Raw genomic sequence first — 16972 nt, 5'->3', positions numbered from 1 at the left:
TGGTATTGAGATAGAGGATCAGCCATGATCATATTGAATGGTGGAGCAGGCTCGAATGGCCTACTCCTGCTCCTATTTTTCTATGTTAAACCAAGGCTCCATGTGCAAGTCGGTGGATGTAAAAGAACCCATGGTACTTTTTTCCCCAAAGAAGAGCGAGGGAGTTCTGGTGTCCCGGACAAGATCATCCCTCAAACCAACAAAACAGATTGTGTTTGCTTTAGTTGGGCCTTGTTGTGCAAACTGGCTGCTGCATTTGCCTACAAAACAGTGACTATACTTCAAAAGTAATTCATTGGCTGTGAAGCACTTTTGGTACATACTGAGAACGTGAAAATTGCTATATAAATGCAAGGCTTTCTTTTTTATTGCATCCCTGGACAGCCATAAACATTGCTCTTAATCAGAATATGTATTTTTGGGTGAAGCAAAGCAATGCTTGTCCCAAATTTTGCAAGATTGGGCACAAAATAGGGCCACTGCCTAAAGAGAGGCGCTTTTAAATGAACACACTCTGATTTAGTGTATGCATTCTAGGCACTTTTTGATTCATGGATAGTTACAAAATTGCACTCCAGATTAGAGAAGAGAATTGTTGCAATTTATCAAGATTCATTTTTAAATGATATCGGACATTCTTGACAACTTACCGTGGTACAAATACCAGCACACCATTTGCTCGTATTGAGTATATGATGCCATCTGTTGTGCAACGGTCATCAGAAGGGTCTTTATCCTTAAAGTACATGCACTGAAATAACTCTACAGATTGCTTCTGCACACGCTGAGCTGCCTAAGAAACAATGGAATAGGAACTGACTTAATTAGGCCACAGCATTCAACTCTGTAATCTGGAGCTGGATAACGCAGTGATTTTCAAACTCTCCCGAGAGAGACCCTCCTGTGAATTGCTACCATTTTCCTGTGGACATCTTGTCCTGAAATTTCCAAAAGACATTAGCATCAACCTAAAAGTCTACAGTGCAATCACTACAAAATACCTTATTTGTAGTGGCAACAGCAACACCGTACTTGGAATGACAATTTATTGGACCTGTAGGGGCACCGACAAAAAAAAGCAGATTTCAAGTTACGATCTTGCAGAGCCCAACTTGAAAAGCGCTGGTACAAAAAAAATGAAGTTGACAATAACTGGCCTCAGCCTCCCTTGCAGGGAAGGAGAAGAATCAGCCACGAGAGTCACTATCCTGTTACCCCTGCTGGAAAGTTTACACAAGTGGTCATGGGCTTTCGATGTGTCCATCAGCCCACAGTTGAACAGCCTCTGCCTGTCAAACAATCACCGACAGGCTCGCACATGAAGAATGGCTTTTACACAAAGTGCTGTCAGTGCCCATAAAGTGATACCCCAGCTTCAGGCACTGTATTTAAAAAAAAATAGATGTATTTACTATGCAAAATGGAACTGTTACAACATAATAAATACAGATACCAATTACTAGAGAAAATCTCAGTTACTATTCCCCAGAGTATTTACATCAGTACCAACAGATTTTTTTAGGGTTAAAATATTCATGGTGCACAATTGGTAGACATCAATCAATCTTTTCCACATTTGGAAGCTATTTTCTCTTCCATTCTCTCTTCCTCTTTAGAGACTAAGTAAGCAAGCTATTGTCAGGGCTTGAGCAGAATGCTGGGAGGTATATACACAAGAGGTGGAGATTTAGCCCATTTTCAGACTTTCCTCTTCTGAGGAATCATCGGGTTTCTGCTCAGTATCTTCCCTGGATCTTCCAGCTGAGATTAAGTACTTGCTGCGAATGGGGGCACAACACAGTACAGTATGTGCATTAACTGGTTACTTATTGATGGGAACATAACTTCTCAGCTGCAATATATTTCTGCAACAAAGCTTGAAATCCACACTGATTATTGAATCTTTTTTATGTTCTGCTCTTCCAAATGTGGAAGCAGTTTTGCTTTTTGAACCCAAGGACAGCATCAGGCATTCGCATATCAGGCTTAGCATGGGTGAATTATTTCCTTACCCTATTCTTGTTGTTGATGTGCTGACATAATTCTTCCAAATCCTTGTTGCTGAGCAATGCATCTTCTAGTTCCGATTTCTTTTCCTTCATGATAGCTGCCATCAGTAGTCTATGTACCACTATGTCTGCATATCTTCTGATTGGAGAAGTGAAGTGAGTATATTTCTCCAGGGCAAGACCTATGATAAAACACAAAGTAGTTACTACCATACAGATGTTGAAATATCCTCATCAGGGCGAGTAGGTAACCTGGTCTCAGGACTTTGCCAATTCTGTTTTTAAGTGGAGGTGTACGTGAGCAGCTCTGGGAAGTGACAGGTTCCAATGCTATCTCCATCTCTGTAGGAAAGGACCGTGTCCCCATTTGACAATGCTGGGATTGAGCTCTCCCAGTGGGAAATCACAGGACTAAACAGGTGCTAATCACATTTTTTTGCTTTTCTCTTACAAAACCGCCAATTGATTTTTCACGGTCATCTCAAAATGCTGACTGATATTTTACTCAGTGACTGTGGCTTTGTACTATTACAGCTCTCACTGATAAAATGAATCTTAACCTTCATTAGACTCCAACGCTGGATTTGCCTCTACTGGAGCAAGTATACCCACTACAGTTGAATTTTTTTTAAATTATAAAATTAACTTGCACAAATGTTTCCCTGTACTATACTTGAACAAATCGTGCAGCTAATGAGTACTGACCCTTCTTAACATTGTCTTGTACAAGTCTGTTAGCTAATGGGGACTCAGTGCTGCAGTGTCTTTTTATCTATTGGGCTGTGGTTCGAATCTAGCCCAGGCTGGAAGTTAACTGTTTGCCAGCTGTAAGGGCCCTTTGTGAAATGAAATCAAGTCTCAATCCAGTTCCCAGTTGCTATACGGTGATAGCACAAATTGGCAGTCTAACTCAAGAAGATAACTAGTGAGAGACCTGGAAAAATTCAGTGTCCAACCTATGGCCCCTCGAGCTTTGGCAATCCGGCCGTTGGAGCCCAGACAAATGTGCCTTTATTGTTATTTTATGTGCCTGAGGTTTGGAGGGCTTTTTTTTTTTTTTTTTTTTTAAGTGCTATTGCCTCACTGAGTAAACCTGGAATCTCCCATCATCTTTTTGCAGTTTAACAGAAAGGCTCAAAAATCTAGATTCCAGCTAAACACTGGAATCTCTGCCTGTAGAATACTTGGCCATCAAAAGCAAATGGAAATCAGTAACCATAGTAACCAGTTTCCATGAAAACCCAACAAATGCATATTGCAAGGGAATGTATAAAGAGCAGATTTAAAGAGATTAAAATTAACCCAGTTTGATAAACTCAGCATGCAACAGGAAAGCAGCTTTTCTTGCCTGCAGTCTCAGTCAACTCAAAATTTGCAAATCAATAGCGGAAAAAGGTGTTTATATCTCCAAATCAGATAAAGGCAGTAGGTACAAATAAAGGTGGAACCGGTCCCTAGATTTCATATTGAGCATTTTAAAAAAGTGTTACTTTTTTCTCTCTCTCCCACCCGCCCCCCAATTTCCCCTCTCTGCTCTCGCCCTCCTGAAGTCATTGACTCCTTGCTGGGATACAGTTCCATGGGCACTGCTGGCCTAATGCCTCGTCCAAGTGGCCATTCCTAATGCACGAGCCTGGATGCGGAGTGTTGCCGCCTACTGCACCATGCGAGGACATCGTAGCAAAGTTCTCCGCACCGTCCACACATGCCTTTTTTTCAGCAGGGGTCACTGGACAGCAATAAGGAGTGGTAACCAACGTTCCCGTTAAGCTGCGCAGCCCAGCAGCGGTCTGGAGGACCTACGCAGGCTGCTCAGCAGCTTTTATACGGGAGAAACCGCGCATGCGCGGAAATTTGAATGGGCCGCACAGCCAGTTAAAGGGGCCGTGCACCAAAAAAAGTTACAAGGAACATTGGTGGTAACCCTGGCTGATTTATCCCCTCCCCAACCCAGGGATGCTGAGGCCAACTGTAACCCTCACCCCTCCAAGCTGACATTGCTCTGGCTGAGATCAGCTGACTCAGCATCCGCCAAGAATCAAACCTCGGACCTTCCTGCTCTGTACACGTGATGTTTCACTCTTAACGGTTATGATAGAAAAATAAAATTGTGTTTTGAAATAGCTTGAAAACATTTTTAATTACAGTTGTGAAGAAACTGGATGATCTCCAAGTCAACAGGAACTTAGAAAAAAATCATTGAGTGCAATGTCAAGCCAGACAGCTGCAGAAGTAACTACTCGCTCGAGAATGCCCTCTGTTACTAACTGCCTAAACCCAGAGACATTGGACGATACAAATTATAATAAAATAACTAAGAAAGGAAAAAGAAAATCAGTACAAGGGTCATAATCTTTCGCAGTTATGAGAAGGTAGGAATGAGAAAAGATTGCCCTATAATTTAGGTTCATGCACAGATCCTGCTCAGACCATCGTCCTGCTCAGACCATCGTCTTTGGTGGCGAGGTAGGAGTTTGGGTAACGCTCCAGTTACACAAATCCCAGCATCACACTTCAACCCCAACCACAAAGGAGCTTCCTCTACTGTATGTGTGGCTGTTCCCAAAGGCTGCCAAATTCATTCTATTAGTACTGGGCATGCCTACCAGATTATTTGTTTATGAAGAGATTGTCAACACCATCTACTCCAATTCTTCCCTCTTGCGTATCTCCCGATTTCCATTGCCCCACCACTGGCGGCTGTGATAAAGCCCCAAATCTTGGAATTCCCTCACTAAACCTCTCTGCCTCTCCTTTAAGATAATCTTTAAAACCTCTCTTTGACCAAGCTTTTGGACACCTGTCCTAATATTTTGTGGTTCGGTGTCAAATGTCGTTTGGTAACGCTGTGAAGTGCCTTGGGGCGTTTTACTACGTTAAAGGCGCTATTATAAATGCAAGTTGTTGTTGTAAATCAAACATCATCTCATCGTGGGTACGGTAGCATAGCGGTTATGTTACTGGACTAGTAATCCCGAGGCCTGGACTAATGATCCAGAGACATGAGTTCAAATCCCACCACAGCAGCTGGGGAATTTACATTCAGTTCATTAAATAAATCTGGAATAAAATGCTAGTACCAGTAATGGTGACCATGAAACTATTGGATTGTTGTAAAAACCCATCTGGTTCACTGATGTCCTTTAGGGAAGGAAATCTGCCGTCCTTACCCAGCCTGGCCTATATGTGACTCCAGACCCACTGCCCTCTGAAATGGCCGAGCGAGCCACTCAGTTGTAACAAACCACTACAAAGACGACGGACTGCAGCGGTTCAAGAAGGCGGCTCACCACCACCTTCTCAAGGGCAACTAGAGGTGGGCAATAAATGCCCACATCTCAAACAAACAAAAAATAAATAAAATGCTCCGTTTAGATATGTTCACATCAAAAATGCTTTGCTTTTCGAAACGGCTGTTTAAATACGAGACTTATTTTTATTTACTACGTGTTCAATACACAAACGAATCCATTTGGAACTCTAATCTACACAACCTATGAAATCACAATGATTCCTGACAGTTCAGCACAGAACATCTGTAACATAACTTAAGACATCTGCAATGCAGTGTTAGACACAGGCACTGACTGATGCAGTCTGATCACTGCATTACGCAGAGGCTTAATGGAATGAATGCAGCAATGACTGAGCGGGGTGTCTTGGAACAAAAACGCAGTTATTTATTTATTTCACTACCGATGTATTTATCCAAGGTCAGAATATCCAAATACGTAATGCGCCCCTTTCAGAAATCATAAAAATCCTGCCTTACTCAGAAAATAAATGTGAATTAAAAAAATTTTTTTTTATAAAAGGGTTTAAAAGTATCCTGTTTTTGCTGTAACTGAAGTTAACCAGTGTTCAAACGTGTGAGTGATGCAGAGGAGAGGGAGAAAGCATGAGATAGGCAGCTACACACACTGCTTCTTACAAACTGAAACCCTCGAGAAACATCCACGATAGACATTCTCCAAGAGTTAAGCTCATACCCATTTATATTCTGTTTTATCCACATCAAAACCTACATTAAATATCAAAATACCTATATGTAACTTCACGTACCGTAATGATAAAACATATCCTCTGAACAGGAACCAGTGGAAAAATAAAGGGCGTTGGACATTGCCTGTGTAGCCATGGATCGCAACAGCTTGTTCACCAGAGCATCATCTGGGTCTTCGGCCATGTCCAGTGAATCTGCCAGAGCCTTGTTGGAGCTAAATATTGTCAACATAAATATTTTAAATTAGAACATTTGTATATGTATGTATTTATATATATGCATATACACATCAATTTTATGCGTGTGTGTGTGTGACAGAGAGAGATTCATCAGAAAATCTCCTGCTCTAACTCAAATCTTCTCAGATCCCAGAACTGTGGAACTGCTTGACATGAATCTTGTCATTCATGTGGAAATGACTTATGAAATAATACTGGGCGGCCTGCTGGTGGCGCTGTCCAGGGAGAGTATAAATACTCGGGCACGGGCCCAGCTTGCTCAGGACATTCTTTAACAGGAACTAGTGAAGGACACAACTAGATCTCCATGTTGAAAAACAGTTGATTAAAGCCTTGTTTAATACTCAGACCAAGTGTCTAGTAGTTTTCTTACATCACTGCTCATTTCCCCCACCCCAAATATTCCTTAATATAACCTAATGGGTGTAAAACTCAAGCTTGCCCTCATCCAAGTAATCTTCATTCTCTCCTACTCTATGCAACTCTGGTGGTGTCCTAAACTGGGCCGTAGCTTTTCACCTACATTTCTCAATTTAAAATAAAACAAAAAGCATCTTGTGAATGTGATGCTCCACAATAACTTACTCCATGCCAATAAATTCTCAATAGGCCAAACCGCTTCCTATTCAATAGCAAAATACTGCAGATGTTGGAAATCCGAAAAAAACAACAGAAAATGCTGGAAAAACTCAGCAGGTCAGGCAACATCCGTGGAGAGAAATTTGAGTTGACGTTTCGGGTCGAACCCTTCTTCAAGATTTTTTGAAGAAGGGTTCAACCCGAAACGTCAACTCAAATTTCTCTCCACGGATGTCGCCTGGCCTGCTGAGTTTTTCCAGCATTTTCTGTTGTTTTTTTGCTTCCTATCCAAACCTGCGTGCATCAAGTAGGGACAGAAATGGACTCGGTTGTCATTCGCCCTCGATGGTCAAATAACCTGCCAACAGTGACGAGGTCCCCTCAAGCAAATTAAATTTAAAAAACTTAATTCTAAATATAGCACTTAAAATATAAAATCCTAATTTGAGCACAAAACACTCCCTGAATTATTCCATTTTTAACGGTGAGAACTCAATAGTCAATTTACTACCAGGTTTCAGTCAGTAACAGATCAGAAAGCTAACTCGTTCTGTAAAACATGGTCAGCATTTTCTATTTTTTCCCCAAACTGAATTGCTGAACCAAACAGTAATACAAAAGCAAAATACTGCAGATGCTGGAAATCTGAAATAAAAACAGAAAATGCTGGAAATACTCAGCAGGCCAGGCACCATCCGTGGAGAGAGAAACAGAGTTAACATTTCAGGTCGATGATCTTTCATCACTTAGGGCCTTGGCAGCTGAAGGCACGGCCACCAATGGTGGAGCGATTAAAATCGGGGCTGCTCGAGAGGCCAGAAATTAGAGTGGCGCAGAGATCTCGGGGGGATGTGGAGCTGCACAGATAAGGAGGGGCGAGGCCATGGAGGGATTTGAAAACAAGGATGGGAAATTTAAAATTGAGACGATGCGTAACCAGGAGCCAATGTAGGTCAGCGAGCACAGGGGTGATTGATGAATGGGATTTGGTGCGAGTTAGGACATGGTGGTGGTGAGGTAGAGCTGGGTGTTGTCAGCATACATGTGGACATCTATACATTACCGTGTATCTATTTTGAATCCCTTTGCCTTTGCACACTCAACCAGCCCAGTGAAGAACTCCTGTTGTGGTGGAGGATGGCGACGCAGCAAGGTTTGGTGAGGCCAGCTCTCGGTTATCTTCTTTGCTACCCAGTGGTTAGCCAGAATCATACACTCTGCTACAGTCTCGTGCACTTCCAGGGGCTGCTTCGGGACCAGGTCACTGATGTTCTTCTTCTCGTCTAACTGCACTCGTAATTCGATCCCTTCCAGTTCCAGGGCACCGCCGAGGGCGCGCTTTGCTCGGGTATGACGAGCTATTTCAGTCAGCTTCTCTACAGCCCATATCAGGTCATTCAATTTTCTACATTTGTCTTTCTCGTCAAGCCCTTTGAGCTCAATGATATCATCCACAACACTGAGATCCCCATCCAACAAGGCCTGGGCGGCTTCATAGAAGATCGTGTACGCAGACCTTATAATAGTTCGTCCAAACCATACCTTAAGGACTTCATAGTTAGTTTTGTCCAGTTCCCACAACACACTCACTGCATACCTTAAGAGTGAAATGAATATGGAAGATTAGCCTTCAGCCTGAAAGGTGAATTGAGACCACTGAACACCATGCGATAAATGATTGACAGTTATGAGTAAATTCAGTATCAGTGTTTGAACTTTGCTCTGTATCCTTTATCACTGCAAAAGTTTACTTTTTAAAAACAATAATTGTGCCCCCAGGAGTAGGAGTGAGAATTTCCACTTTTTGGACCAAATCCTCCCAATGTTAGGGTGGGTCAAGGATAAAGCTCAACTTAACCTCAACGGCCTGAGTGCACTCGCTACTGCATCAGTGTAATATTTTCATTTCCCACATCAGCCTGCCTCCGAGTGCCAATTTAGACTAAAATTATGGGTCAGATTTTATGCCATGAAGTCTTTTTCACCAGGAACTACAACAGAAAATATATATTTTATTACAACTAATTTTGGCTTTTTGCAGCAACGCAAAGCTCTAACAGTTTGAATCATAGAAATTTACGGCACAGAAGGAGGCCATTCGACCCATCGAGCCCGTGCCGGCTCTCTGCAAGGGCACGTCAGCTAGTCCCACTCCTCCGCCCTTTCCCCATAGCCCTGCAAATTTTTTTCCTTCAGGTACTTATCCAATTCCCTTTTGAAAGCCACAATTGAATCTGCCTCCACCACCCTTTCATAGAAACATAGAAGATAGGAGGAGTAGTAGGCCATTCGGCCCCTCGAGCCTGCTCCGCCATTCAATGCGATCATCCAAATTCAGTACCCTGTCCCTGCCTTCTCTCCATGTCCCTTGATCTTTCAGGCAGTGAATTCCAGATCCTAACCACTCGCTGCGTAAAAAAGTTTTTCCTCATGTTGCCTTTGGTTCTTCTGCCAATCACCTTAACTCTGTGTCCTCTGGTTCTCGACCCTTCCGCCAAAGGGAACAGTTTCTCTCTATCTTCTCTGTCTAGACCCCAAGCTCTTGGTCCGTAGCCTTGTAGATTACAGCACTTCAAGTGCATATCCAAGTACTTTTTACATGTGATGAGTGTTTCTGCCTCTACCACCCTTTCAGGCAGTGAGTTCCAGACCCCCACCACCTTCTGGGTGAAAAAAGTTCTCAACTCCCCTCTAATCCTTCTACCAATTACTTTAAATCTATGCCCCCTGGTTATTGACCTCTTTACTGGGAGAAAATAGGTCCTTCCTATTCACTCTATCTAGGCCCCCCATAATTTTAAACACCTCAATCAAGTCTCCCCTCAGCCTTCTCTGTTCTAAAGAAAACAACCCCAGCCTGTCCAATCTTTCCTCATAACTAAAATTTTCCAGTCCTGGCAACATCCTTGTAAATCTCCTCTGTACCCTGTCCAGTGCAATCACTATGAGGAATAACTATTTTATTATATAAGTTTGTGTTTTACAAACCTTGGGGGCATTCTTCTTCTTTAATCAGAAGAGGCACCATCAGTTTTCTAGGTTAAAAGGGAAGGTGAACCAAAGACCCTTGTGCTGGTGTCCAACACATGGTGCCACAGGTCAGGTGCTAGCACCTGTCCTTTCTTTACAGTAGGCTTATGATCACAACCAGGTTGTTCAGTAGAGGTCCTGATGGGGAGAGGGGTAAAAATGGACAGCGTAAATTACCTCTCCCACCCCTGGCCTCTTCTGTACAATCTCCTAGCAACACTTACACCACTCCTTTACCAGAGCCGGCATGGCTACCTGCTCTCTCTGCCGGGACAAAGAACGAACATCAATACAAGTATAAATCCTTCTCTTGCAAAAGTGGGATCTTTTTCTTCAATAGTGAGACTTACCTATCAGCACCCCCAAGTAAAGAACACAGATCAGCACTTAGGACGGTGGGTAACATGTCATAGCGTCGATCTGCAAGGTAACAAGTTGTCGCCCTGGAAGAAAGTAGGTGTTTACATGAATATTAAGTATACAGAAAAAATGTACACCAGCAACGCTCCGGAGTCCTTCCCAGAGATTACAATATAACATTTACACGACAGGATCTAGTGGCAGACACTGAATACCGCAGCGGTGTATTATCAAGTGGATTTACTAATTTTCCAATCTGTGGAATGGTGTCCTCGGGTCTCACAACTCTGAGGCACCCGACAGATCGGTCAGCAGTCACAGCCCCTGCTCTTTCCTTTGTGGCCATTCCAGAATACACGGGGTTGCTCCCCACCAGTGACATTATCAGAGCAGCCTAGCAGGGAGGATCTTCATACCAGAAAAAAAACATAATTTTATGTAAATATCAAAGACATTTCTGATAAGTAAATTATTATTTTTTCTGCGAGAGTATTTTGAACAAAGATTATTCCTCCTAGATTTTCTTTCCCCTTTAATGATTTTAACTTCAGTAACTGAATTTTTCATTATGATTTTGATTTTACATTACCTTGATCTAGCCTCCAGATCTGTATATGAATTTATTGTCACAAAGTGTGTGACGTCTGCAATATGGACCCCTAGCTCCAGATTTTCATTTGCTAATCTGCGAACAGACAGTGTGTCGTCCACATCCTCACAGCCCTTGGGGTCAATGCTGAAGACCAGGTGAGTGTTCCTCAAATCCACTCGCCGGGCTTGCTCCTCAGCATCAATCTTCCAGGGATTCTCAGGAGTGTTCACTGGCATCTCACGCACCTACAGAATGGGAACAAACAAACAAGAGATACTCGTGTGATTTAAATATCTACATCGAACAATATTTCAGTCTTCATTTCAACAAAAAAATATTTTTCCAACTATTCTTCTATATAGTTTTCCCTTTTCATGTACACACACACGGTATTTTTAAAAAATTCATTCATGGGATGTGGGCATCGCTGGCAAGGCCAGCATTTATTGCCCATCCCTAATTGTCCTTGAGAAGGTGGTGGTGAGCCGCCTTCTTGAACCGCTGCAGTCCGTGTGGTGAAGGTGCTCCCACAGTGCTGTTAGGGAGGGAGTTCCAGGATTTTGACCCAGCGACGATGAAGGATCGGCGATATACTTCCAAGTCAGGATGGTGTGTGACTTGGAGGGGAACTTGCAGGTGGTGGTGTTCCTCGTCCTTCTAGGTGGAAGAGGTCGCGGGTTTGGGAGGTGCTGCCAAAGAAGTCTTGGCGAGTTGCTGCAGTGCATCTTGTAGATGGTACACACTGCAGCCACGGTACGCCAGTGGTGGAGGGAGTGAATGTTTAAGGTGGTGGATGGGGTGCCAATCAAGCGGGCTGCTATGTCCTGGATGGCATCGAGCTTCTTGAGTGTTGTTGGAGCTGCACTCATCCAGGCAAGTGGAGAGTATTCCATCATACTCCTTACTTGTGTCTTGTAGATGTGCCATCAGGAATCCTATTCCTCCCCTCTAAACAACTAATGCAAATTAAGTTTCTTTAACCCCCCACTCCACCCCACCCCCAAGCCATGACCTCTGCCAGTCTGACTCGAACAGTTACCAGGGACAAAGGAAAGTGGCACCGATTGTCTGTGACCTCTCCCCATCCCAAGGGGCAGGAGAGAAGACAACTTCCCTCCAATTTTGTGCCTTCTGCAGACATTGTGTCGGAGATTGGTAAACTCACTACAGTGAATTGTGGAAAAAACAAATGCATTGAGCCACAGGGCAGTCATTTGCAATACAGCATGTGGGTGTATGATTTCTCCTCTAGGACACAAATTTGCCATAACTACATTCTGGGACTCAAAAGTTATCTCATGAATTTTTTGAAAGCTTTTAGAGGCTTACATACCACAGTAAAATATAAATCTCCTCGAGGAACGCCATGTTTTACATCAAGTTGTTTGCTTCCGTTTTTCTCTCTCATTATCTCCTTTACCTCCCCCACCCTCCTGATGCCAAGGTACAGGTCACAGGCAGCAGCCCAGCTACCTCACCCAGCCTGGACAATTAATATTGAGATACCAGCTATCTAACTGTGGGGGCCACCACAGCCAAAGGTTACCCTGTCCTCAGCTGTCATCCAAGCTCATGGACTTCCAGCAGAGGCCCGGGTAATAGTCAGGAGTGGCGAATGAGGCCAGTTAATCTCATTTGTTCCCTGTGGGCCAATTTTAGCAACTCACCTGTTGCCACTGCTGAGATCAGCTAACTCAGCACAGATTAGAGTTTAAATCAAAGACCTTCCTAGGTCTGTACTGGCTCAGTGCCAGGTTATACCGTATAATTACTCACCAAGACAAAGAAATACAAACTTGCATTTTTATCGCACCTTTCATGTCCTAAAGCACTTCACAGCCAACTAATTACTTTTGAAGTGCAGTCACTGTTGTTATGTAGACAAACACAACAGCAACCTTTCACACAGCAAGGTCCCACAAATATCAATGAGATAAAACGACGAGTTAATTTGTTTCTGGTGTCGAGGGATAAATGTTGGCCAGGACATCAACAGAAACTCCCCAGCTCTTCTTCAAATACTGCCATATTTATGTCCACCTGAACAGGCAGACAGAGCCTTGTTTTAAGACAGCATCTCTGACAGTGCAGCACTCCCTCAGAACCGCGCTGAAGTATCAGCAGATTTTGTGTTCATAAATTTGGAGTAGGGCTTGAATCCACGACCTTCTGACGCTGAAGCGAGAGTGTTACCACCGAGCCAAGCTGACACACAAAGCTTTACCTCATGAATATTTTCAGTATGGGAATGCTGATGTGTTCTTGACCACAGTAGTCACCATGGTCAAACCCAATCCTGACTACAGTAGTCACCATAGTGAAACCCAATCCTGCGCATACTTTTGCGTGTGTTATAATTTGCTTTGTGATACATTTTTAAAATGGAGGCTCATTAAGTAGAATCACAGTACAGGAAACTTTGTGCTATCCGGCACCGAGCTGCTGCCGTTCCCTCAAAACTGCCGGACACTCCAGAGCTAATGTTGAAACATATGGAGTATGAATCAACAAACCCTGTTGCTTAGCAACAGCCTCTAAACAGTCGGCAAGTGTCTCTGTAGCGTCTCTAGCTGAAGCTGTTGCTTAGCTACAGACGTTGCAGAGCTTGACTGTTCAAAAAAAGCAAAGAAAAGAAACGAAAAGAATAAAAAATGGCTCCTGATTTTTGCCGGTGGCTTGAGCTTGTTGGACGGTTCGCCTCCGGATAACACAAAGTTTCCTGTACGTACAATTCTACTGCTAACAATGCCAATTGAAGAATCCCACTTTATATACAGTAAGTATAAGGGTTAACCTGGGCTTCAGAGAAAGGGCCAAATGAAATGCAGTTTTCTACAAGAATGGCTGCAATTTCTGTCTCGAGATCGCCAGCTCTTCCAAGAACCTTCACAAAGTGTCCATTGGGATAAAGAGAAGTAGAATCCCAGGAATCGATACGTACAATAATTCGACAATCCTATGTAATTGGGAAAACAAAAGAAAAAAAATTAAACATGCTGTTTGAGCCCAGTACAATACTGCAAGGTTGATGGATATATGTAGGTATACTACTTGAAGAACAGAGTGTAGCAACTCATTTTACTGCACTTCAGTCCAGGTGCCTGCTCGATTCAATCAACAGTATACAATGCAACATTTCCATATCTACAGGGTTGCCTGTACTTCACAAGGCAATTGATCAGAGTCAGACACAGAAAATCAACAAGAATTATGCAGTAATAATCTTTTTAATAAAATGGCTCCTCATGCTTTCAGAATCTAAGAGATGCTATTGCAGCAAACATTTTTTTAAAAATGAATGAAATTTAAATGTTTTGCCTCATCTCGGGCAATTAAAAAGACCAATGGGAACAAGATAAAATGATCCACTGGCGTGTACATGACCTTATGATGTACATCACTGATATAGAGGCTGCTTTATGGCAGTAAGCATCGTTTGTTTTTGTTTCCACAAGTGATGTGAATTGAATAAAGCACAAGCTACCAGGTAGGGTCCCAGATTTAGTCCCCAGTCTGCACTGGGTCAGCTTATTATAGCTAGCTCAGTGGAAAGAGTGCTACTTTTGGCTTAGCAACCTTGGGTTAGGGACAGCAAATGTCAACCAGGATTCCCGACCGAGGTTTCTACCCACTGCTCCATGCCAGAAAGTGCAGGCATCTAGATCAGTAATGAGCTATGAAAAGGATAGTGAGCCCTGGTGGGACTGGGAACAAGCCAGAAAATGGTCAAAAAACAGTGAAAAAGGAGTGAAGAAGATACAATGAGGGGAACAGCAACAGGCAATCAAGAAGTTAGAAAACAATTGTGAAGCGAGATCAACTCTAAAGAGAAGAGTTTGGAATGACTGAGGAACACGTTGTGCAGACATGACCCACAATCTTCACAAAGTTTATAAACTTCAATTATTAAGTTTTTGGGGGGGGGGGGGGGGGGGAGAAAGAGAGGGGCAAATTTATTTATAATTCCCACCTGTAGGGATTCAGCTTGCTGGGTGCTGATCCTTATTTTAGGAATTCTGTAATCCCATGGCGTAACTAGGATCTTCCGCACATTTTTACCCTGAGATTGTATCTCTTCTTTGGGTGGAAAGGACACAACGTAATCTCGCCAATTCCGCTGAATAATTCCAACAACTTTACCTACAAATGAAAAAGCAACGTCAATCTGAACCCCTTTTACTGAAAATGTGGGAGAGATGTTTTTCACCTCATAACATAACATAAGAACATAAGAAACAGGAGCAGGAGTAGACCATACAGCCCTTCGAGCCTGCTCCGCCATTCAATAAGACCATGTCTGATCCTCGACCTTTGTTATTTTGTTTTGCTTCAGATTAGGTTAATATTTAAGTAAAGAACAGAGCTAATAGATGAAGTAATCTAACCGTAAAACTTTGTCAGGGAAAATAGATCAAATTAGACATTCTAAAAAAATGTTTTCCATCTTATTATCATCCCCTCTCACCAATCACCCTTCCCCTGCTTCTTCTGTTGCTTCGTGTCAGCAGTGAGCGTGTCCGTGAACACAGTAAATGGCTGCGGTGAGGCACGTGAGAGTGGCAATAGTAAGGGTGTGCGGCACAGGGGGCCAGTTTTTGAACATCTCTTCCACAAACCAGAAAAGGCATCCTACAGGACAGAACTTTTAAAAGCAAATTCTGAATCCCACTCTCAACTGAGGGTGAGAAGAGGCAGCTTGACCAGGACTCACTTTAAATCCCCCAAGTGTGGCTCTTAGCTGGTTTGCCAAGCAAGAATAACATCTCTAGAATGCCATACCCTTATGACATTAAAAGACATTTTTATACGCATTGTTGAACAGGGGAAAAGGAAATGGGAGCAATTAAAAAACAAAAGTCGAAAGATTATACTTAAACACAAGTGTTTTTTTTAAAATTAATAATGTCTTACCCGTAGCCATTGGTTCACTTTCAGTTTCTTCAGTGGTTTTTTCCTCAGACTCATTCTCACACAGCACAGAAGCTCTTCCCTTCCATTCATTCCTTGGCAGTAACTCCACAGCCACCACATCACCTTGGATGGCCCGGTTTCGAGCCTTATTGCCACAGATGAGCACGTCCGTTTTCAGTTCTGACAGACAAGAACAAAAAAACTTAGACAAACAAATCATTTTTTAGCATGATTTTTTTTTATTTTTTAAAAAGAGTAAAATTACCTGATCTTTTATTAGTCAATCCTTGAATACGAACAAAGGCTTCCAACTGAGATCTGTGCTTGTTGACATTTAAAACACCCTAAGAACATAAAATAAACAATTTACATACTAGCAAATTTAAGAAATAAAACCAGAAGGTTGGTGGTGTAGCTATACTTAGCACAATTTTCACCAATTTCCCACGTGTCATTTGGATGTTATAGATGGATAAAGACAGGAGAAACAAGGGCTGGAGAAGTTTCTGAACCCAACATACTGGGGAAACTGGGTTAACATCAGCAGACACAGACATTCACCCAAGAGGGTTTCAGTGATCCCATCATTTTCAGCTATTGTGTTCAACAACTTCACCCAGCTGATCTCCCGAAACAGAGCATCAGTGCTCAGTATTTAAACAAAAATTACAAGTTTTTTCTTTTTAAAAACAACGTCCCTCCAACAAACGCACATCAATATTCCATTTTGTTCATGAAAGTTTTTAAAAAAAATGGGTGTCACTGACTTTTGCAGCTATTGATCCTGCTGTTTACTAGATCTGTAATTTTTAAAATAAAATACATGTTTGCTGCTTTGCATTGAGAAGTGTGCACGCCAACTTATACAGAAAAAGATCTACATCCACCCAATATATGGCATTAAAGGCAATATGATCAGCTCCTTTGCAGAATTATTTAGCAGTGCAGCCTTCATTCTGAGTCTTGGTGTGGAGACAAAATGTGTTGGAAGATTCAAAAGGAATATTCTATAGTCAGACGTCCATTACTGCTGTTTAGAGATCGTGTCAGTGAGCTTACCTGAATATATCTCCCAGATTTGATGCCAGCCTCCAGTATTTCCAAAGGGAGATGCTCTAAATATTCTTTTCCATTCTTTTCCTGATTTTCACTTTCTCTTTCTTTCCGAGACTGAACAATGGACTCATACAGCTCATGCACAGCTTCCAGGTCAGGCCAAAAATTCTCCAAATAGCTCTAAAAAGAAAAA

The 16972-nt window shown here is 42.5% G+C and overlaps 1 protein-coding gene across 5 annotated transcripts in view; it reads right to left on the bottom strand.

Annotated features, from left to right (window-relative positions):
• dis3l (DIS3 like exosome 3'-5' exoribonuclease) overlaps positions 1 to 16972 on the bottom strand; it is a 47312-nt gene that overhangs the window by 7269 nt on the left and 23071 nt on the right. For 2 of the 5 annotated variants that reach the window (XM_085968350.1, XM_085968351.1), the window contains exons 5-15: positions 16783 to 16959; positions 15989 to 16067; positions 15724 to 15903; positions 14783 to 14952; positions 13607 to 13768; positions 10810 to 11057; positions 10211 to 10303; positions 7894 to 8427; positions 6072 to 6226; positions 2013 to 2191; positions 651 to 793 (exon numbers count right to left, since the gene is read on the bottom strand). In XM_085968350.1, coding sequence (XP_085824476.1) covers positions 651 to 793; positions 2013 to 2191; positions 6072 to 6226; positions 7894 to 8427; positions 10211 to 10303; positions 10810 to 11057; positions 13607 to 13768; positions 14783 to 14952; positions 15724 to 15903; positions 15989 to 16067; positions 16783 to 16959 — 2120 coding nt within the window. Of the gene's footprint in view, positions 1 to 650; positions 939 to 2012; positions 2192 to 6071; positions 6227 to 7893; positions 8428 to 10210; positions 10304 to 10809; positions 11058 to 13606; positions 13769 to 14782; positions 14953 to 15723; positions 15904 to 15988; positions 16068 to 16782; positions 16960 to 16972 lie in introns of those variants that run through there. The other 3 variants (XM_085968353.1, XR_015073766.1, XM_085968352.1) reach the window with 3 other exon arrangements.

This window comes from Somniosus microcephalus, chromosome 27 (assembly GCF_052327205.1).
Source record: "Somniosus microcephalus isolate GS21.2 chromosome 27, FLI_Smic_1.0, whole genome shotgun sequence".
In the NCBI taxonomy this organism is placed as follows: domain Eukaryota; kingdom Metazoa; phylum Chordata; class Chondrichthyes; order Squaliformes; family Somniosidae; genus Somniosus; species Somniosus microcephalus.
Note: the sequence above shows the minus strand (reverse complement) of the source record. Positions and strands in the feature narration are given on the sequence as shown.